This window comes from Lepidothrix coronata, unplaced genomic scaffold (assembly GCF_001604755.1).
Source record: "Lepidothrix coronata isolate B3197 unplaced genomic scaffold, Lepidothrix_coronata-1.0 Scaffold2, whole genome shotgun sequence".
NCBI classification, from domain to species: domain Eukaryota; kingdom Metazoa; phylum Chordata; class Aves; order Passeriformes; family Pipridae; genus Lepidothrix; species Lepidothrix coronata.
In genome coordinates, this window is record NW_016690182.1 from 4,210,545 (window position 1) to 4,233,737 (window position 23,193).

General features: G+C 41.6%; 1 protein-coding gene across 9 annotated transcripts in view; it reads left to right on the forward strand.

Annotated features, from left to right (window-relative positions):
• KIAA1210 (KIAA1210 ortholog) overlaps positions 1 to 23,193 on the forward strand; it is a 54,486-nt gene that overhangs the window by 20,194 nt on the left and 11,099 nt on the right. For 3 of the 9 annotated variants that reach the window (XM_017817957.1, XM_017817938.1, XM_017818013.1), the window contains exons 2-6: positions 8,775 to 8,851; positions 13,390 to 13,558; positions 17,809 to 17,938; positions 19,864 to 20,022; positions 20,604 to 20,669. In XM_017817957.1, the coding sequence (XP_017673446.1) occupies positions 8,775 to 8,851; positions 13,390 to 13,558; positions 17,809 to 17,938; positions 19,864 to 20,022; positions 20,604 to 20,669 (601 nt within the window). Of the gene's footprint in view, positions 1 to 4,940; positions 5,002 to 5,043; positions 5,251 to 5,499; positions 5,539 to 6,153; positions 6,314 to 8,774; positions 8,852 to 13,389; positions 13,559 to 17,808; positions 17,939 to 19,863; positions 20,023 to 20,603; positions 20,670 to 23,193 lie in introns of those variants that run through there. The other 6 variants (XM_017818004.1, XM_017817949.1, XM_017817985.1 and 3 more) reach the window with 6 other exon arrangements.

Consider the following 23,193-nt stretch of genomic DNA (forward strand, 5'->3'; position numbering starts at 1 on the left):
GGTTTTGGGACTTCACATGAAGAGAGATTTCCTGAGCTTCCTGCCAAAGGCAGCTTTTGAGACCACAAAGCCTGTGTTTTATTTGCTTTCTTATGGCCAAAAGATGGCTGACTGGTTTTATGATGTTTTGATCCTCAGAGTGAAAATTTGTAACACAATTCATCCTGGAAATTTCTGTTAGCCTCTCCTTTTTTTTCAGTGCATTTTGCATTCTTGGCCATTAAATGTCTTTATTATCTCTTCCAAGAGACATGTCCTGGGAAGTTTGATCTATCTGAAGATTTCGTTTTATTTTTTCCCATTCTCAAGCTGCTCTTTACCCCCAAATTGAGGGATAAATGACTGTTTTGGAAAAACCTTAACAAAAGAAAGCTTTAGACATAGCCTAAAATTCCATGTTTCAGTTCTGGCGTTCAGTTCTCTATTGTTTCAGCCTCATTTCCCCTGCAGTAGTCAGACAGCTTAATTTGGTAAAAGTGCCTCCAGACTCTTTCTTTTAGGCTCGGGATGTAATGATTCTTCACATTTTGTGAGAATAACATCTTAGAAATCACTGTGACTCAAATACAGGGGCATGGCAGATATGCAGGCTATTATTATGAAATTTTATGGTTTTTTTGTTATTTATCTTCTGTGTAGTGGTAGCACTTGTTAGCAGTGTCAGTGGGTATGGTTCCAGCATGCTGGTTTCCTGTAGGAGAGGCAGTACTTAGTTCTTCTATAGGGCTCATTAGGTTTTCAGGCATTCAGTGTGACCATTTTGATTCCACAGGTAAAGAAACTCTAGGCTCCTGTCAGAAATCCAGTGATTTACCCTGATATCCAGTGATAGAGCCAGGAAAATCAGTCAATCTACCCAAGTTCAGCCCTGTAGTCTCCATCTGCTAGACTATGTTCGAAGACAAGCTCTGTCTCATAGATTTTACTGTCTAAACTAATAATTGTCACCTTCATGGTTTGCTGATATTGGCAATTTCCATTAAGTTTTCTCAGGCACACAGTCTTTCAGGCCCTTGTAGAGCGTGTTGAAGCCAGCTGATGGCAAACTCCTTTCCTTAGCTGCCTTTTGCTGATCCCTGAAGAGCAGCCCATGGACTCCTAGGGCTCTGCACACCACAGGTCAGATCCCAGTCATCTAACTTTATGCTTGAAGGCCACAGATGAAACAAAATTAATTTAGGACTTTGAAGAGGAGGTAAAAAGCACACACATAAGCTAGAAAACAGTGGCCAAATATGCCCACCACCAGATCTGGGATGGAAGATGACACTTATTTGTTGAATTTACCACTTAAAGAGGCAGAAGACAGCAACTTGACTTTTATTCCCATACTTGACTCTCTGACATCTTGACTCTGCTAGCATGAGGCATTCAGAGATAGTGGCTTGACATTTCCTGTTGCTTTGCTCTTGAAACCATTTCCAAAGGCAGCAGCACATACTGGGCGTAGCTCCCTAACTGGCAAAGGCAGCCTTTGGTTACATGCTTGTTGATTTTTAAATGCATGTTCCCTCTCCTTCCAAACTACTTCAAATGTATCCATGTCAAGTAGATCTGAGAGTATCTCCTACTGCTGGCTCCTTAGCGCGGTTGCTGGAAGACTCTCCTGCTTCTTTTACTTCTTTTTAGGAAGAGTGGAAGAAGATCCTCATTCCAGCTGCTTCCTGAAATTTCCCCAGTGTGACAGTCTGAAGAAAAAGAATTACTACATGGGAAAAGCACTGACCTACTCCTATGCTAATGCCAAATGGTGGAATTCAGCTGTGTTATTTAACGTACATTCCTTTAAAATGGAGGCAGTCTGGACCCAAAATCTTGGCTGAGCTCTTGCATGGTTTAGATCATGACTGTGTTAGCGCCAGTCTCGATTTGAGCAAAGTTCTGTCACACTTCTCCTTATTGGTGCTGACCAGAAAATGCACTGGAAAAACTGTGCGATAAATTATTACCAAGGATGGGCTATTCAGAAACATTTTCCTTGGCTTTTGGGAAACAGGTAGATATTTGCTCTACTCCCTGAGCAGATACAAACTTGCAGGTGAGATCTTCTCACTGACAGCAGCTACACAAGATCATGCTAATAAGCACTGTGGAGTAATCAGGTGTTTGAGGGCAGCCTGAAGTGCCGTGTCCAAACCAGGTTAATCTGTCTGGTGTGGGTGCCAAGTGTTGCAAAGCTCTGGTAGGTGGGACTGCAGTTTGGCCTCTCGATCTGAGTACAAACTAACAGCTGCCCTGCTACTGGTACCTGCCTCAGGTGTAAGGTAGCACAGGTCTGTGTATGTGTCCTACAGGTGTGTCCCCACGTACAGGGAGACAGTTCTGCAGGGCTAAATAAACAAATGCCATGAGTGCTGGGAGGGAGGGAGCCTGTGGAGATGGGGCAGCATGCAGGGAATACAGGCACTGACTCTCTCAGTTCCTGGACTGAGTAACAGTGCTTATGAATTTGTCTTATTTACCCTCCCCCCTTCTTATCCTCTTGGCTTCTCACACAATTACAGACTGAGCCTGTGTGACTGTATGAAAGGCATTTCCTCCTCTTACTTTTTTTTTTTTAAAGTCGGCTTCAGCCCACCAGCTGCTTTCCATTAGTGTTACACACACACTCACTAGGAGGGCAGCACATAATGCTTCAGGCACTGTTGAACAGCAGAAATCCTTCAGAATCGCTGTCAGACAGAGGCTTCTCAAAGTAGATTGTAGGTAAAAAGAGTTCAGCACATTGGGACCTGTCTTCTGGCGAGCCTTCGTGGAGAAGCCAAGGTGTGGGGACAGAGGGGGGTGAGGGGGTGTTGTCTGAATGCAAAGTGTGAAAGCTGTGAACAGATCTCTCTGTGTGACCAGTTGTTGGCTCTGGTTATCTCATCAAGGGCAAGAGCTGAATGTTGTCTGTTGCTATTATGACCGCCTGCTTGATTCTGGGAGAATATTTTATTGATATTAAATATTATCTAGATGCTTATCCAGACTTCCTGATTGATACTATTGCTGTATTATTTGTGATCCCTGGAAAAGGACCTTAAACTTTCTTAAACTATCCCTCCTTCAGTGAAAATTAGACGAGCAATATTCATTAACTTGGTAAACTCTTCCCCTCACTGTTATCAGTGGAGGCAGTAGCAAGAATCCTAACGTTGTTTGTGCTATTCTCTTATGGCTACATAAAGCAGTCATGGGAAGGACCCCATGGGAGATACCAGCTAGAGGCTGGCAAGAAACCCTGGGAATTTCATCCTAGAAACACTACAGTCCAGAAGAGCGCAATGGGATCAGTTGTGCAAGGTCAGGTCCTGGTTCCTGCTGTTGTGTTGGATTGTACCCCATTTCAACAGAGGTGTGTGTGGAATCCCACACTGTTCAGCATGTTCCATGACTGTGGGCCTTGAAGTGCAGGTCACTCATCTCATTGCATGGAGAGCAAAGGGATATTTGGTTGTTGTGTTTCTGATGTGCTCAAGGGGTGTGGAAGTTGAATAGAAATCTTGCTGGCTTTGCTATTGCTCCGTGATTGACTCTGAAATCCTGCTCTGTGGAGCTACAGGGGGTAAACTTATCCTTCACCTGTTGGATTAACTAGTTCATTGATAGCTACCTTGTTGGGTGCCCAGAGAGGAAAGCCATCATTTTGACAGAATAAAGTCCTCTAACGTGCTTTAATGAGAGAGAATAAAATTTAATTTGTTGGTCACCTTTTGCTGAAGACTGTAATTTGAATACTAAACCATACTGAAATCTGTGGTTTTTTGAACCTTGCTTCTTAGGAGAAATAGAGGGGCTTTCTCTGAGGTCCTGCAGTAGCTTGAGGTATGTTCTGAGGGAGACTGGCTGCGGGGTGATGGCCTAGAATACCAGATGGGGGCATGCATTTCCCTGTGCTGATCCATCTTGCTGTGAAATGTGTGTGTCCTGAAATCTGGAGCATAAGCTTGATTTCAAATAATTTTTGTAGCATGAAGGAAATTGGTCTTTAATAGCTCCAGGCAAAAATTTCACCTCTTTGTCTTGGCTGCTTGCCATTGTCTGTCTTCTGTAGGCTCTGAAGATGCTAACTGAATACAGTGCCTCACATTCTTGAGTCTTTATTTCTTCAAGCATTTATTTAATAGGAAAGAGGCTGTTCAGGGCTCAGAATCTCCTTTGATCTCTCTGTCATAAGGCCTTCCGGAATGCTTATACAGAACCATGGGACTGAAGCTGAAGAAACACTAAAGGTGGGGTAGGAGCTTGCTTGCTGTGCAGTCTCCAAGTTTCCTGCTCCCTTGGAGAGACAGCAAGGAGGCTGTGTCCCTTTTCTGAGGCTGAGCAGAAAGCGTTTGTCTTGGGCCTTTGTTAAATGCAGGAAACTTGAGTCCTGTATAATGTTAACTTCCCAGGAGGCATTAAATACACAAACCAAGCAGTGAAAGGGAATTGTCTTTCCTTCATTTAGCATTTTCCTACCCCCCATGTACATGTTAAGTCATGTGTTCAGCTGGGAAAAGCGAATGGTCAGAACACCATCCTGAAACTTTATTCTTTTGCCCTATCACTGCCCTCCTATAGAGCACTCCAAATATTTGTCCAGTTGCCTTGGTTTGCAAAGGGGAGACAAGGACATTTCTCCTGTTCCTGGAGATTTCTTTTTTTTCTTCAGGCTCATTAGTTCCTGTAATGAGTCGAAGAGCTCCAAGTGAATGCAACACAGTAGGGTTATCAATGGAAATTTTGTATGGGATAGCAGGGAGCCTAGATCTAAACCATCAAACCAAGCAAGGGTAGTGATGATTGCTAACAAAGTCCTGTTGTCTGCTTTGAAAGTACAGCAAGCCCTTCAACTTTGTATGAGTTTTATTGCTTTGAAGTACACCCTAGCAATGCAAATAAGATCCAATAATGTCAATTTTATTTTTGTGATTGTATCTATATAGGAAGCCACTGTTGGCAAGTAATTAATTAATTCATAGTTGTGGTAATCCAGCCCATCCCCCTGTGCAAGGAGAGGCAAATACTGTGCTTTCAGTAAGTTTTCAGTCTTTTCCATGGCCCTATGCAGCAATTGATGCAGTGGACTTACTGAACAGGGCCAAGTCTGACTTTTGAGGGGTCTGGCAGAGATTCAGCATCTTGTTTGCCCTTTACCTCTGCAGCAAGAGGCCTGTGCTCATACAGGCATAGCAAATGCTGTTAGACAGAGGATCAAGAACATGGTTAGAAAGTTGTAGAATGGGGAAATGTGCCCACTGTTCCACTTCTAGTGAGAAGCAATCGGTAGGTGTGACTTAATGTGGTAGTTTGGCCTAGGCCTTCCTTGGTGACCAGTTTGTAATCAAGGAAGGGCCCAGATTTACCCAGTATTCCCTACAATTTTTACGTAAGCTGGGCTATAAGAAGAAAGGAGGAGAGGCCTTTGCTCTCTTTCCTTCCGGTGGCTTGGAGGTGCAGGTTCCCTGCTGTTGAGTCTGCCGTGTTGGGGAGCGAGGCCTGGTTGGGCCTTGCCGACCTTGGGAGACGGAGGTTGCCGGCGATCATTCCAGAGCGACTCTCGGTTGTCCCAAGGAGAGTAGTGAGATATTTCTTTGCTAACTCTTTTAGTTGTTAGATATTGGGCTACTAATCGGGATATATATATATATTTTATTTTGGTTTTGTTCCTTTTCCCTTCCCCCTTCCCGTTCTCGTTTTGGTTTTTCTTGCTTGTTTTTCTCCCTCTTCTCCCTGAGGTTTGGGACACACACACACACACACACACACTTCTTGTGGTAAGGTTTGGAGACTTGGCAGGGAGCCAGCTTCAAACCATATCACTTGACAACTCTACTATCTTGTCTGGCCATATCTGTTGCACTGAGGAGTGAGTTTCCTCCGTCCCTCTGCAAGCTCCTTCTCCCAGATGTCCTGTAGCACCCGAAGGGTACCAGAAATACTGCTCTAAAAGGCCATCTGTTTAACCTGCTATTTTTATCACTGAAAATCAATACACATACAGGATTTCTTTAAAACTTTGTCTCTAATGGTGTAATGCTCTGGGAGCGCTCACAGGGTGCCAGCTGGATTGAACTGATGTACATGGTATTGATACATCCTGACACTGCATCTGTCTGCTGTCATTAAGGCCTGGAAGTGGTGACTGTCTGGAGGTTCAATTGTTTAATGCCTGTGCACTCACACGTATTTGTATTGATGGGGTTTTGTCCTCTTTTACTCCATTACATTGACCCCCAGGGTAGGGTTTGTGGCTCAGAACATTTGCTAGCTGTTCTCTGTAAAGTGCAACTCACTGCCACCAGAAATTGGAAGTCTATGTGTCATCTAATTGCTAACTTTCCTCCAGGTATGTTTTTAATGATGGAACTTCCACTTAAATATATGATTTTCTCTTTTAATTCAAATACTTGCTAACTTAAAGCTTGGGAAAATCTGTGATGTTCAGTTCACTGAAAAAAAGATGATACTGTGAGGAGGTATAGAAAGGCACCAAACCATTAGGTCCTAAATGGGGCACCCTTGTAATTGACACTTGAGCTCCATGTGCCCCAGAGAACTATAAAATCGAGTTAATGCTGGAGCTGATTTGACTTAAGAAACCGCCCCAGAGCTGAACTGCTTTGCAGCTACAATTCTACTTGTATAAAAGATTTACCATTTGGAAATATGTGCTTGCAGTTACAATAAACACTGCAGTCAAAATATCTCCAATGCCTGGAAGAATTCTGAGTGAGCAGCTGAGATGATCGAGTGATTTAAATAAATGTTGAACTGGTGCAAACAAAGCTGGATCTGAAAGCAGCAGTTTTCTCTTGCTTTGGTTTAATTGAAGGTGGGTAAAGCAGGAGTTAGAGGTCTAAATGAGCCAAATTCGAGGTTCACACACATTCTGTGAAAAAAAGCTCAAGTCTGGAGACTTGCCAGTTTGTTCTTGTAAATTTGTTGAATTCTTTCTTGGTGTTTTATTTCAAATGCATTTCCCTTTCCCTCAAGAAAAATCTAATGCAATATGCATGGTGTATAAAGTTGAGAGGGAAAATTGGAACAAAATTTCTTTTTAATACAGAGAAAGAGTCTATGAGAAAATCTACTGATGACTGCTTTAATGACAATATGCAGGAAATGCAAACTTTTTTATGGGTAGATGATGAGACATGAGGGAAAAGGGATGAGAGCTGAATGGTTATGGTCATCCAAAAGGAGAAAATCTTAGAAGTCTTATTTTTTTGTTGCTTCTCAATATTGTCTAATGACTGTTTCAAAAACAACTTCAGCGTGTCTAAGTTAGGAAAGGTATAATCAGTCCTGGTTGCTGCAATGACTTTTTCATTACCTTTTAGCAAGTTGGGGTGAGATTCTTTGGAACTACAGTGTGTTGGTGCTCTCCTGTGTTCAGTGCTAGCAGGTGATATTAGACTGCACTTTGCCTCTCCTTTGTATCTCCCCCTTTCCCACTCAGAGTTCGGCAGTGTGGCAGATTGCATTCCTGCGTGGCTCACACAGGGAAAACTTACTCCACAGCCTGTCTTTCTGCAGGAGCCCTTTCTCTTTTACTTCCATGGGCTGCACTTTTCTTTTTTCAGACAGACAGTCCCATCACCTCTCTCTCTGAGTTTGTGCACCTTAAGGTTATCTGAGAGTGTGGGCTCATAGGAAGGGCTCATAGTTATGCTTTTGGGCATAACTGATTATAGAATATGTGGGTGATACAGAAGAAATAGAATAGTTTAGTGATTGGCCAAAGTAGTACAGAATCACAGTCTTGCTTGCTGTTGAGGTGCTTGACTTGGCAATATTGTTACACTACTTTGAGGAGGAAAATATTTAGATGAGATCTATGCAGAAGAGGGAGCAGGATTTGTTTCTGGGTAATTTCATTTGTTTGTAAAGATTTCTTACTCTTCAAGTCCTGACACAGTATATTGGAACTGCTAATGATATAAAAGTACCACCTAGGTATCTTCCATAACAAAGGACAGTATTTATGAGCTGCCCTGCTAAACTGTCACATTTCCATAGTTGCTTGACATTTGTACTGTAACTCTCTGGACTGCTGCTTCATTCCTTTGTCTCTGACAGACACTCATTTAGGAGTCTTGGAAAATACAAAGTGGAGCCAGTTAACATTGAATGATCTTAAAACTAGGCTGAACTTTTGTTTTCATCAGGGAGGAAGATGATGCCATCAGCTAATTTGGTTGATCAATAGCCCTGCTGGCGATAAGGTTTCAGAGCTTGTGGCTAAAAGCTGATTGCACTGTATCCAAAATAATTTGATCTATTGGTTTCCACAAATGTAGCATAGCCCAGAATGATGTTTCAGTGCTGATGCTTAACTGGTTTTAATAATGCTGACAGACTAGCCTGGTGCCTGCTGTGAGGACACTGTTAAACATGAACCCTGGGCAGCAGAGCACTTACTTACATTTTTTACAGTAGCATGGAGCTGTCACTCTTTAGTGAAGGTTCATTATTCTAAGACTGGGAAGCATTACAGTGTTTGGTGAGCAAGTGTAGTGACATCTTTCATGAAAGCAAACTTTGATTCTGGTCTCCTAAAAAGAGAGAGGTACTGTCAATAATTAGACTGGTTTGTTAGTTGTGGCTGGAGAAATAACTGTTATTGAAAAATGAGGAAAAGCTCTGTGGCCAATGTACAAAAAAGTGTGCAAGCCATGTTTGTGATAACCATTTGGGCATGTGGTCTCAGAAAGAATCCAGCCATGTTCTTTCTTTATGTGGAGTGGGACCATATTCTACTGGGGCAATGGACTAAAATTTAACTGGTGCTTTTATTTCTATTTCAGTGACTATATCATGGCTACGGGACCCACAGAGGTCACACAGTCACCTGAATCAGGAGACACAGTTGAAGAGTGCACAGGTAAGCCGTTGTTCTCAGAATGTATAGTCGATTTGGAAGTCAAAATTTATTTTCTTCAGGCAAAGGGGTCTGTAGTGAGTAATTTTGCAGTGTTGTTTTGTTTTTTGTAGTGTAAAAAATCTCTATATGGCTTTGTCCATTGTCAGTATTATGGGAAAGGTTTTTTAATGTGTGATAATGGAGCAACATATCCTGATGGAGAATATTCTTTTTGGTTCTGAAATGGATTTTTAAAAGCAGGATGTTAGAACTTGAAGAGCTGATTGTGTTGCCTGCTTTGGTAGATCCTGCAGAGGTGGGAGCTGAGCCTGTTAGCCAGCTTCTGTCTGTGGCAGCTGTATTAGTACCCCCTAATATTTGCCACCATCAAAATATTATTAAAAGAGAGAAGCAAACGGCAAAGTGACTGTTAGTTGAACTCTGCATGGCAGATGGAGAGAGGTGAAAAAAGTGTAATGATGGATGCTCAGCAACGGCTGGCTTCTTAAATTTGTAATCTAGTTTGTCACACAGTCTAGTGCTATCCTGTCAAACTGGTGAGCTTGTGTGAAACCCATGCATGAAAATTTTGTACTCAGGTTCACTAGAAGATTCACAAAATGGATCAAATTATAAGCTGGGTGACAGGGAAAGCAGGAGATGGCTCATGATCTGAAGTGCTGGCTCTAAAACCACCAGGAATATTTCTGTCTCTAAATGAACAAAAACGTGAAATACTTAAAGGCTGCTGCTCTATTGCCAAGGTATTCAAGAGACACTTGACTGGATCTGGATAAAGCCATTTGAGGATCTTTTGTTTACTTCCAGTATAATGAAGGATTGCCTCACCTCTTTATAACTTTAATTGGTTTGTGATCTAAAGGTTCCAGGAGGTTAAATCCTCAGCCTTCGCAGTCTTGTCAATTAAATTGATTTCTTGAGGTCTGCCTTATTCTTGGACTAGTAGCAGAGGGCTTCCAGTGCATGCTGCTCCTTCCTGATGGCAGTAACCAGGTCACTGACCAAAACCTGTCAGCATCCAATGTTAGCCTTGCTGAATTCCATGATTTTAATGCCTGTCTGGCAATATCAGGTATTTTTTAATGGAGTTAGAATAATGGTATTTTCTGAGAATTTTGTCTATGGATTAGGGCTTTTGTTTTCATGTGTTTTAATTGTTGAGAGTATCCAGTCCTTGAATTTGAGGGGAAAAAACATAGAAAATCTATCCTGACTGCACCTTAGGAAGTCAGAGACCATAGAAGATCCCTGAATTAACTGTTTAATTTAAATATGATCATTGAACTCCCAAATCAGATGCTTCTTATGCTTTTTACAGTCTCAGTTTGGCACTGGAAGAAGCATCTATCTTTTCTATCCTGTCATAGGAAAGAATGATTCAAAGAGCAGAAAGTCACGTGTTAATTCTCTGTGCACAGAAGACACAATGAAATAGGCAGTACACAAACAGTAAAAAATACAGAATATACAAACTTTACAGAGAAAGCAAAATGGTTATTCCTGCTCCTTTTCTGTTATAGTTGGCTAAAACATAGTTAACATAAGCAATTAATATTTGGGAAGGCTTTTGCTTTTTAAGGCAGTAACCTTTAAATTTAATATTTTATTTTTAATGCCATGAAATTTAAGATTGTAACTGTAAGAATTCAAAAATCATGAGTCATTGTTCATCAATGGGTGAAGGGGAAATAGATGTAGTTGTCTGGGCTTGGATTTTTGTTATGCAATGAAATTTTTCCATCTTAAGTAATAAGATCCTCTCCAAATTCTTAGTTCAAGTATCAGAGAGCACTCTACCAATTCAGTGATATATTGAGCTACTTCACAGTGCACTGAATTGTTACTTAAATGTAGCATCCTTTTAATGGTGTACAAAACCAGTGCACAGCTGTTCACAGCAGGAAGCAAATATGGGTGCTGTCCTTCTGAACCATGCCTTTTGTGCCAAATGCTCTCACACAGAGCAGCCCCACAGTTTTCATCCAGCACTAAGTGTCTAGTAGTGATTTTGTCTTTTTTTTTTTAATGTAATAGTATGGCAAGCGCCAGTCTCTGGAACTCCAGGGAAACTAACTGATTTCTCACTCATCTGAGACAGCTGAAGGCTTGGGGCTGAGCTGAGCGTGGTTGAAGAGGAGTTATTGCTGGAGGGGATGTACCCTGCACATCACATAAATTAGAGGCTTAGAGAAGGCACTGAAGTAACTGATACGTCTGCATCAGAGGACTCTCTGTTGCACAATGATACCCAAACCTTGTCCCATGCCAGCTGAGGTTTGCTCCTTGGCGGTTTTTGCAAATCCTTTCCATGGGCTCCACTTTAAAGTTAGCACCACTTCTGATCTAGACAAGTATTTGGAGTAGTGTTTGGCAATGTTAGCCTTTGTGGTAAGACTTATGTCTGTTTCTCTTAAATGTCCATGGATTCACTTCTTTTTTGTTATTGTGTTGTGGTTTTTTGGTTTGCTTTGTTAACACTCCTCTGGTTCTCTGGAAATACCAGCACCTAATTAAGCTCAGTAATACTTGCACTAAAATCCAGCTTGCTTTCTGTCTGTAGCACTGTCATCTGACCAGTGTACGTGACAATGTCCTTGTTTCTCATTTAGACAGCTTTTGAGTTGCAGAGCTCTTTGCCTGTATCAAAGTTTGCCATCTTGTTCTTTGAGTCACTGGACTGTGTTAGCAGACATTGCCGAATTGATAGTTTTGAGGAACTGCTTTCATGAAACTTTTTAAACTTTTGTTTTGCCTATCTAAAATAAACCAGATCAGCTTTGACAAGTTTCCTGGAAGAATACCATGCACATTGTCTTAATTCCTTATATGAAAGGCAGGAATGGTCAGGAGGTGTTTCTGAAGACTCTCTAAAGCACCCTCAACATGCTTGTTTTCTTTGAGAGGCTCTGTGCTCTATTCTTGTTGTGTGACCTCTCTTCTCTTACCAGTTCTTGCTATGGGTGCAGCATGGAGCTCACTGAGACCCATGAGAGCCTTAACAAATCCAAAAGCCTTGAGATCAGCTCCGTAGTCTGATCCAGGCAATATGACCTGTGTGTTTGCTGGGACTGTCTCATTCACTGATGAACAGCCATGGAAGATGGAAGGGCCTTCCACTGACAAACCCTCCGTAAGAGCACCACATCCCATTATTATTCAGATGAGTGGGACTCCAGTGACAGGTTTGCTCCAGATAGTTTGAAAGATGGTTTGGTCTCAGAGACAGCCCCAGTCCCTTGGAAAACAACGTGCAGGTCTTTGCTGGCTGCTGCTGCTCTGCCGTGTCACCAGTCCACGCTGGACAGTGCAACAGTGTCCTGCATGTTCTGACGTGTGGTGCTGGCACTGGTCTGGAGAGCAGGGAGGAGACAGGGTGAGCAGACCTCAGTATCATTGTTTATTTCTCAAAGTGGCCACTGTCTGATGCAGCTGTGCAGTGGCACAGTTTCAGCCCAGATAAGGCCCATTGGCAGAGGTCCCTACACGTACAGGGCACACGCTGAGACAGAGCATCGGCGACTAAATCATTACTGGGAGAAGACAATAATTGTGTTGAAATAATGCCTTGCTTATGAAGGAATCCTCCAGCTGTGGGCATTTATTATGCCAACTGCTGTAAAGTGTTATTGAACGAAGAACTTGGCTCAGATCTGCAATGATGTTGTTGCTCTGCCTATGTATTTTAGTCAACCACGGGGGTCTTAGCACAATAGTTTGGCCCAAACTACTCCAAAGTGACCCCTCAATGTAAGGGTCAGTGACAAAATGCAGTACTTGTGTGCTGAAAGAAAGCAGACTTAAGAATGTTAAAGTATCTTAGATAATTGAAAAGAAAATGTCAGTGAAACTTCATATGGTTTATTTTATTTTTTTTTATTTTTGTTTAGACAATGGAAAATTTGAAACCAGATTAACAGTTTTCTATTTGTGTTCTTAGTGCTGCTGTGTTTGGGACTTTTGTGCCCTGCAGGGCAATGTCTTAATTTAAGTTTGCTCCACTGTCCTTGAAGGACTTGCTTTTATTCTGGGACAGTGGTTTAATGTGGAAACAGATATTTTGGTTTTTGAGTTTATGAATTATTTTGCCAGTTTCAATCTTTTTGGCAAATTTGAATGTCCTACAGGTGTTGTCTCCTTACTGCACTGAGTAAAGAGAAAGCAGAACTAAACCAAGCTAAGTAAAGAACATTGAGTTGAAGACACTGACAGCAATTTTTTATTAAAAATACAGCAATTATGATTGGTGTTCAGTTGTAGGTAGATACATTCTCTATATAAGGGGTATTTTTGCATAAACTAGAACCTAAGTAGGCACCACTATTGTCAGCTTAATGCCAGTGTTGCTTTAGAGGCAGCAGATGTAAGAACTGCAGCTTCACCTTTCACTGGACTCTAGCACTGAATAATTTAAAAGGAGCTGACTAAAACTGAATGGGCTGCCTTAGCTTTAAGGCTTGCTCCAGAATTTAAGAGATAACATTCTCCAAGCTAAGCAATACCACCAACTTTCATAAATTTTCATTTTTCTCATCTTGCAGGAAAGAAAAAATCCAAATTTCAGACTTTCAAGAACTTCTTTTCCAAGAAGAAAAGGAAAGAGCCTCCACCTCCCAGGGGGGAAAGTAATTTAAAACCTTGCCAGTCCAGCAGCGATGTCAGCATCGCTGTGCTCAACGCTACTGCACTTCATTCACCGAAGGAGGCTGGGTAAGCTGGCAAGGAAGGAAAATAAATAAATAAAAGCAGGCCTCTCACAGCAGTGGGATGAAAGCATGAGTTGGCCCCTTAGGAGCAACCTCTGTCCAAGTTTGTGCAAAACAAGGCCTAATGCTGATGAAGGAATTCCAGGAATTTCCTCTTTCTTTGCTAGTGCTTGAAAAGTCAGACTGGAGAGGAGGGGGAGGGCAGCCAGGGGCAGGGGTGATCCAGCCTCAGTCTAGAACTGCAGATAGCCCAGATTGTTTTGATTGGTTTTAGTGTTTGAAATCTGTCTTGGAAGGCCTGATCAGCAGCAGCTTTACAAGAGGATGATGTTTGAGTAGTGTTAATACAGAGAACACGTATGGAGTGGCTTTTTTAACATCAGTGCCCTCTATCATGGCTGCAGTAAAGAGAAAGAAGTATTTCTGGTATATTATCAGCATGTGATTGCTTCTTTAACTTTCTTACCTAGCCATTTAGGTATAGATAAAGACTGAAGGACCCTGGTTTTGTGTCACCACCCCTGGAGGGCTGGGCATGTGAGTGAGGTTTACAAGTCCATAAGGTGTGTCCAGAGCAGTTCTCAGACCCCTGAGTGATGTTAGTTCAGACCCTTGTCCTTTTTTCAGTGGGTGTTGTACAAGCTATCAGCTTGCACTGCTAACACTGCTTCACTGATGTTAGACCACCAAACTACACAACACTTACATTGCAAATCTCTGACTGAATCTGGGCTGGGACAATCCTCTGAGCATGGTCGTGTCTCTTGCCAGGTGTGTTGTGGAACAGTATCAGGTAACCTGTAAATTTGGCTGTTTTCCAGCTCCCCCACCCTCTTCATCCTCCCTTGTTAGCCACTAAACCAGGCCTCTCTTTGGATTACTCTACACTTCAGGTTGTGGAGCTGCAGACTAACAAAGTGTGACAAAACACTGGCCACGTCCAATGGTTTGCAGTGTTTTGTTGGAGGGAGCACTGGATGGATGTGACACTGGCAGAGGGCATGAACAGGTGACTAGAGTGGGACATGACTGAAATCAGCACTGCTGCCAGATGCTTTGTATCATCAAATAGAGCATTGGGTGGAGCATTTCTTCTGGTGGAAAACTTACAGATGTTACTTTCTCATGGGTGCTGGCTCCTCCTTGCCCCACCTTTCCCCACTCATTCGGTTTTGTTTATGCAACTGTATCATGAAAATGATCTGGGAATGAAACAACAATCTCTTTGTTTTGTTTGTTAGCATAACAGCAACAGAGTAAGTGACCACACAACCAGTCTCCTGGGGTAAGGGGAATTAGAGTGACTCAGCCCAGTCCGAAAAGTTTAGAGACAGCTGAGCTTACCCCATCAGCCCATAGGAGGCAGCTGTCTGCTCCAGAGGCACAGTCGGTGCAAACTCTTTCTCTTGCCCTTAACCAAGTATTTGAAGTCCAATTACTGTTTACCTCAGTGCTATCCTCCAGTGATTATGAACTGTTTTGCAAGATCAGAGATCAGGAAATGAGTAAAACCCTTCTGCTTTTTCCCCTTAGAGATAGGATTAGAAGGACTATCAAAAAAACTTAGGGATATGTTTATGCTACTCGAAAACCCTATTATATCCAGACTGTGCATGGCATAAGCACACTTTATAAGCACCTAAAGAGACTGAACTATGTAATCCTATGGAAAACCTGATCCTGAAAGCCAGTGGAAATACAGCTTGTGGAGGGTTTATAGCAGGACCCTGAGCTTTGCAATTTCTGGCATGCAGACTATAATATAAACCCAGTTCTAGAACAATGCTGCTCTTTGCTTGTTCTTGAGGCAGAAGCAATGGTTTTCTTTTTTTCTTTCTTTTTTTTTTCAAGTGTTGTTTTAAAACCAGGTGCCCACCCAAGCTGCTCTGTCACTCTCCTCCTCAGCTGGACACGGGAGAGAAAATATAGTTAAAGGCTTGTGGGTCAAGATACGGACAGGGAGAGATCACTCACCAATTACCACCACTTTTTATCCCCCTACTTCAAACACTAATAAAAGGAGTAGGGTTGCAGCAACAAGAAAGGGAAGACAGCATAGGCCACGATAGGTTTAGGAGCTGCTTTCCTGCTGCCTGCAGAGTCCCATCGTTTCCTCAGTCATGGCAGCTCAAATGTTGATGCACATGAATGAATCGAGCATTTGTATGGGGAAATCAGTGTGGAGATACAGCGGTTAAAACATCTGGGCTTTAGGTAGCGCATCTTTAGCGTCAGTGCAAATATAAATACGCTGCCTGGAATTACACAGGAATGCAGATTTGCACATAAGCGACTCATCTGTACTAAAGCTGCAGTTAATTCTATGTTTAATCTAATGCTCTTTTTGTGACTGCCAGAAGAAAATACAGTAATTCTCTTGCAAACACATACGATACACATGCAGAGAGAGGAAAAAAGAAACAGATCTTGAACTGGCAGTCTCAAGAACAAGGAAACCTTAGCTCTGATTGCTAAGGAATTCCAAGTAAAGGAAGCGAGGAAATCCCCAATTGGAAAAGTTATTACATTCTAATGCACATGCATTCTTTACAGTAAATAGAATATGCTAAGTAATAATGATTATACATTACAGTAAATAAAAGTTGAATGACTGTTTTTCTGAATGCAGTAAAATTATGTCTTGCCCATATGGAGTATCTTTCATGCTGAAAAGGACTATAAAATCAAGCACACAAAAGGATGGGATGGCTTCATTAACTCTAATCATGAAGTAAGGCAAGTACCTTGCTTGTGGGTAGGACTGCTGTCCTGTAGACTAACACAGACATTAGCCATCACTTATAATGGGAGGAAGCACAAACTCTGACCTGTGGTGTGAGAGAAAGAGCTCAGATTGCCTTTGACACAATGTAAACATGGAGCAAAATTATTTTACCCTACTGTGAGACTCGCTATAACTGTAAACTGATTGACTATACCTTTGTGGCAACAGGAGGGTTAGTCAAGCAGCTAAAGGAGATGTCTCTGGAGATGTAAAGAAGGGAGATGTGGGAGGAAAAAGAGTAACTTTTGGGGTGTTTTTACATGGTGTATTTACTTTATGAAAGCTCACAGTCCTTCAGGGCTTTCTTGTAAATAGAGAATCTGTGGTTTGGCAAATAACAGAGACATATTTGATTTTCTTGCAGAAGAGTTTTGACATCCTGGATTTTTCTTGTCAGAGCTGTGTTCCTAATCATCCTGTGTTACCCAGAATCAAACTTCCAGAGGCAGTGAGCATTTCCTGAGCCAAGGAATCCTTGTAACTTGAGTTAGTGATCTCATGGCCTACGATGAGAGAATATTAGTTAAAAACTAGGATGAAATCCTGGTAGAGGCCATCCTTATGGTCTTCTGAACAAAGTAATGTACAGATAGTGCTTGCCTATGATGGTGGAACTTGGTGAATAAATGATATGAAGTCTTCCTTGTTGTGCCAGCCAAGGGCAAAATTTTCCCTGGCCAACTTAATAGCTCAAACCAAATCAATCTCACTTGTTACAATTCAGTTAACAGTTGTTGTGGGAACTCATCATTGCTTCACTGGGCTAAACACCCAGTGAGCACAGAAACAGAGCAGGAATATCTTACCTGGGTACTTTAACTTGGCCATGGATAGGTGTGTAAATATGGACATGGACATTTGTCCCACCTACATTTTTTAATATGTTTGGGATCTGGAGATGTTCCAGTTACAGGTGAACACAACTGGTTTTATTGCTGGACCTGAGAGGATTTGAATCAAGTTTGTTAATGTAACAAAATTTAATTTTCTGCCCACATTTGCGAGAAGCGGAAAAATAATCCCCCGTCTTTGGCAGGTACGACACACACCAGGATGCAAAGGTCGTCTCATGCTTGGCCCATTGCCACCCAAGGAGGGCAGGGGATTTCTGTTGCCCCCCTCTGCACTGTAGACATTTCTCAGGGTGGTGTGCAGCCACCTAAATCCCAACATCAGACTAATCACCCTGGGCTCCCTCTCCACTTTACACAGACTGATCTGTGTGTTCAGTGCAGATGCTGAGTAGTCTGAAAACAGACATCTGCATTCAATCATCATCCTAAAAAAGTGTTTCTCCTCCCTTCTGAGTATAAAAGAAGCTAGAAGTGACTACCTTAAACAACTAACATGCACAAATCTGAAGTTAAGTGAGATGCATCCTGCCCTGGAACTATTTATGATCCTTCTGCCCTGGTGAAATAGTGTGGGGAAGGTACCCAGTGCACTGACCACTCTTCCTTCCTTCCCAGGTCCAAAGGAAGCATGGGAAACAAAGCCTTGTCCCATGACAGTGTCTTCATTTTTGAATCTGCACCAGGAAATGTGGCAGGTGATGTGTTGTCTCAGGAAAACATACCTGGAAGAGTGAAAACTTTGCAGGTGAGAACATCATCCCCTCATTGATGGTGCTGCTTTGTGTGAGCTGTCTCCTAGGAAACTCTGTTTTTTGATTCCTTTGCTGTGTGCCTTAAGATTTTGCTGACTAAAGTGTCCAAAGGCAGATTTACTACTTTTGGATCTATTCTGCCTCTTGGAAGCTGCATCTTTGAGCAGTGCTAGTGCTTTCAGCCTTGCCCAGATCTCACAGTGTTGGAGTGACATGAATCCAGTTCATGGGCTCTTGGAAACTTTCCTTATTGAGCATGTCCTCTTTCAGTGGGATTTATATTCTTTACTTCATAGCTACTGCTTTTGGGTTAAGGCCATTTATTTATACTATAGCGTGTCCCTTACACTGTTATTCTTTAAATATTATTTATGTTATTTTTTTTGGCAATTCTGGCTCTGATGTTTTCACTGTACATGCTACCACCAGTGGCTGTGTACGTGTGTGGGATGATGGATATGTCAGGGTGCTCTGACAGCTTTATTTATATGATTATTCTTCTGGTCTTTGCCAGCAAAGGATACTGTATTCTGCTAGATCATTTCCTTCTTCCAAGGCTATACTGAACCCTCCTTGACAGCTCCCTTATGAACTGTTGGGTATATTAAATGCATTTAAGTAACTGCCCAGCTCGGAACACTGAGATAAAAGTTTAAGGTTTTTCCAGGGACAGAATATAAATGGTTGATAAAGCAGCCAAAGGCCATTGAAATTCTTCTTTTGCTCAGTGTGAGCTTCATGTTGCAAACACAATTGCATCACATGGTAAGTAACTGAACATGCACGGAGGGGCTTGTTCATCCATAAGACTGCAAAATAGTCAAAGTCATTTTTTGTACAACAATAGGAGTAGCAGGAGAAATCATGTTTATATATGGCAGAACTTTGTTGTGGGGGAAAAAAGCTCTTTTCATGCCATCTCCAGTCCACTGTGCCCTCTCCTCATCCATCCATCATCCTGCATGGTAATGTAATACTGCCAGCACTATTTTTGTAGCTGTAAGAGACAGCCTTTTTCTGTGAGCTTGACTCATGTCAGAATAAAAGCCAAGCACTAATAAAAGCTGTTATTTTCTTAGCAATCTAAATTAACTTCTACCACTAGAAGACAGAGTGTAAATTCAGAGTTTCCCCCATACCACTTTGCTGTCTGCATGTAACAAATTTAATAAATCTAAGATAGGAAGTTGTGCAAAGACACCAAAGCAAAACTGACTTTCTGCCTTTTCCTTCCCATTAAGTGCACAGGTGTGTTGTATGTCTTGTGTTGCCCATATATTGCAATAAGGGCTAGAAATCTGTTTGAACTGGAGGACTGGTGTATTAAAGGGTGACATTGTGCTACCCTGTGTGACTGTTGAGGAATTACATTGCATATTAATCTTGTTGAATAAGAATTGCAGCTATTTAGATCTATTTTACAGAGATATAAATGAATACATATCTTGCAAGAAAACATAGAATTAGGCCTAGAGTTTCCCAATATGGTTTAGTAAGCAAAGAAATGGAAAAAAACCAAGTCTACATGTTTATCTTGGGAATATTCTGTAGAGATGTTTTCAGTTGAAGGACAAAGTTTCTGTTCAGACCTTGTTTCTATTCCAGCTTTGACAAGGCTGACAGACTTAAGCCAAGAATTTTAGTAATGGTGTTTCCTGAAATCTGAACATTTTTAGTTTGAGGGAACATCTGGCTGCTTGTGAGTTTGCAGACTTTGTTTTATTTTTCTTGGGTCAGGGTCTGCCAGAGCATTCTTTTATGCAATCTTGGAAAAGAATCCCCATATCCCTTTGCAAACAAAGCTGTTCCTGGCTGCTGTTATCATTCTTGCTGTTAATAGGAGCAACTGCATGAAGTGTCCAAAATGTTCCCTATAAATAATGTCACTGAAAGTCTATATTCTAAATTTCAACCACAGCTTCAGCTGCAGCAGAATGTCAGACTTGGATCACCTCCTCTTGTTATAACTGGAAAGAAACTGGAAGATGCAGGTGCTGTTTCAGAGGATGATGGTTTACCTAGAAGCCCTCCTGAAATTTCAACCCTTCGTGAAGTTCTGACAGATTCGCCAAACAAGGTATAATTGTCACGTCACCTTGATGACCACCTGTACAGAAAAGAGAAAATCTACCTGGAGAAGGGGAAGACCTTTTTGCTTGCTTGTGATAAGTTGTGATGGTATGGATCAGTCAGAACCGGAAAAAATTAACTAGGTGGATTGTGGACTTGTCACTCTGAGGGATATCTAGAAAGTGACCTTACAAATACCCTCTCTGGGTACAATGTTCCATGCTTTTGTGTAGACCAGTACTGAGACAGTTGTGACCTACATAGTTAGCAAATGAATGATTTTGGACTGCAGAGAACAGGCGAGCATTTGTAAATTTGAAGATTTTAAAACAATAAGCCAAAATAATTTTATAAAATATGTTGCCTCATGTGGTCAACCTTCATGGCATATCTCATAGCAGGAGAAAGCTTCCCTACTTTGCTTGATCCCAATGAAGAAATGAAAGCTACTGTGTAAGGCAGGAACTCAGTGACCCTTCCTTTATCTTTCCTCTTGTGTTTTCTCATAATTAGCACTGGATGTCCAGCCCCAGATAATTCAGTGTGATACTTCCCTTGACTTACCCTCTTCCTTATTTTATCCCACAGTCCTCCAACCCTGTTCAGCGTCATAGCTCTTTGAGTTTAGGCGGCACAGACAGTGAAGATGAACAGGTAAATAGCTACTTTTCCTGCTAATAAACTTTCCTGAGACGGCATGTGTGGTGTCTGTATGGAGACAGTACAATCATTTTACTTTTTAAAATTTATTCTGGGTAGAGTGTATCCCAGGAAACAATTCTTTAGCACTCCAGAGTGAGGCAAGCGATACTGAAAATGTGCCTCTTTGAGTTTTGAATAAGAAATAAAGTCAGGCAGAAATCTAGTGGTAAGTGGTTTGTTTGAACAGCTTAGTCAGTTCTTTGACAAAGTATGAATCTGTAAAGTTACACAACAAAAAATTGGACAAGGCAAAGCACTTCAATGTCCCAGGGCCCTAATACCCAACAGCAGTAATAGTTAAATCACACCTGCCCATCAGCAGTGGCTTGTGAGCAATGCCCTGCATTTCTCTTATGATTGCAGGATCAACCCTTCCTGATGCCAGGTATTCCACAGGAAAAGGTGTGTTTTAATTCACAATTTTCTTTGTATGATAAATGACCATCAGGAGCAGCAGGTCCTGCTGTCAGAACAATATAGTCTATTCCTTGATCAGCTTGGAAAAAATTTACAGAGGTTGTGTTTTTGGAGTGGAGCTTAGAGGTCCTTCACCTTGACTGTCCCTGGTGCTTGAAGCTGAGTTGAATTCCTGCCCATCTCATGCTTTCAAAGTAAACCCACAGTTTGCTGTATTGCCTTTCTCTAGTGTTAATATTATGCTTGAAAGACCAGTCAGACCACAGTTATGCCAATGCCAAAGGCAGCACCAGTCCAACAAAGCTGATTCAACTCATGGGATAGCAACTGTATAAGCAAAGCAATCTGCCATTTAGCTGAGAAGGGGAATATTTATGGGTCCAGAACAGCTACAGACCATTTTGGCCCAAGCTTTGCAGTCCTCCACGCAGAATCCCTGTTTGAGAACCTCACCAGAGAGAACACACTTTAACACTGTAAAGAAAATACTTGGTAAATGAGAAACAGGATTTTAGCCTAAGCAATCTGAAGTTACACAAGGTGTAGTGTTTTACATTCTGCTGTTGTATTGATCTTGCTGCACATGATAGTTACTTCATATCTTTGCCATGTGTTGCTTCACTGGGATTTCTGAGGGCTTCATGCTGCTGGCACCTCTGTGTGAAACCCAGATGTGCAACCCGTGTAACATCTCAGGGCCTCCTCTACAAAGACCCACTTTCTGACTAGCCTAAAGCTGTATGTGAGGCTGTCACTTGAAGACAGCAGCAAGTGGCTTCACAGAGACATTCGCCAGCGTTACCCAGCCTTTGCCAAGATAGCCTTTATGGAAATCTAACTTCCTTGTTGGCATCTTCAACCCAGGCTGATTAAAAGCAGAGCAGAGTCTCTCAGCCTGTGGGACTGAGGTAGTGTTTTGTCACGAACACTCCTTAGGAGATGGGCCTCCTAGCTGCAGCATCCTCCTTGTGCTGGCTCCTGCATCTGCCCAGTAAGCAACAAACACTAAACTGATCTTACACTTAAATACTGATGTGGAAATTTTGTGTCTGCTCTGCTGTTTTTGAAAGACTATACAAACTGTCAGTGGTCTGAGACAAAATTATCCTGAATCCTCGGTGGATTAAGGAATTTGCCATTTATGTACAGCAATAGCTCAAATTCTGGCTTCAGGTGTTTTTATATTACATAAACACAACTGTAATTTTATAACTGGAAAACAGAAGAACTTGTATGTAGAAACTAGAAACAATGTTATTATTTTTTTAAGTTCTAATGATCCTTACAGGTTTATCATTAATCTTGTAGAATTATAACAGGAGTTAGCTTATTTACTAGCTGTGTTCTTCTTCCTCTGTTTCACAACGTGTAAATTTTTCATGAGAAGAATCTGTGGTTTATTTCTCATCTAGGAACTAAAAAAATTAGTGAAGAATAAGGAAGAAAATAAAGAAGAATTTTAGCTACCTTAAACACACAAAAAAATGTACCTTGACAATTTCTGTAGATCAGATAGAAAGATGTTTTCATTATCTCTAAAACTTCATCAGCATATGTGTTTTAAATGCTGTGTTATATCCCAAGCCAAAACAAAACTAAAATCTGAATGCCAGGCACAGTGCAATGGCTGTGTGTCACCTTGCTTTATAAATGAAGCTTGTTTGGCACGTCTGTGACATTTTGCAGATGTTCCAGAAAGTTTGGTCTACGTTTCAAAGCAGTAGCAAAACCAGTCAAACTGCATCTTTAGGGGGTTTTCTATGAACACTTGTGTAAACCCTTTATTTTGATAGCCTAATCTAAGGTTACTGCTCTTTAGTTCCCCAGAGAAGCATTGCTGCAAGGCTGAGATCCACATCCCTGTCTGGAAGGTGGTTCTGGGATACTTGTTGGACAGAAGCATTTGATTCTCCTGAAAGTGGATATTAAAAGAGAAGAGTGGCTATGACAAATTTCTTAGAGATAAAGAGAAACAAGCACCCATGCTACTTTTGGTGGTTTTTGTACTTTTTTTTTAATACTGTATTCCTGTACTGTCGCATTACTGATATGGGAATGC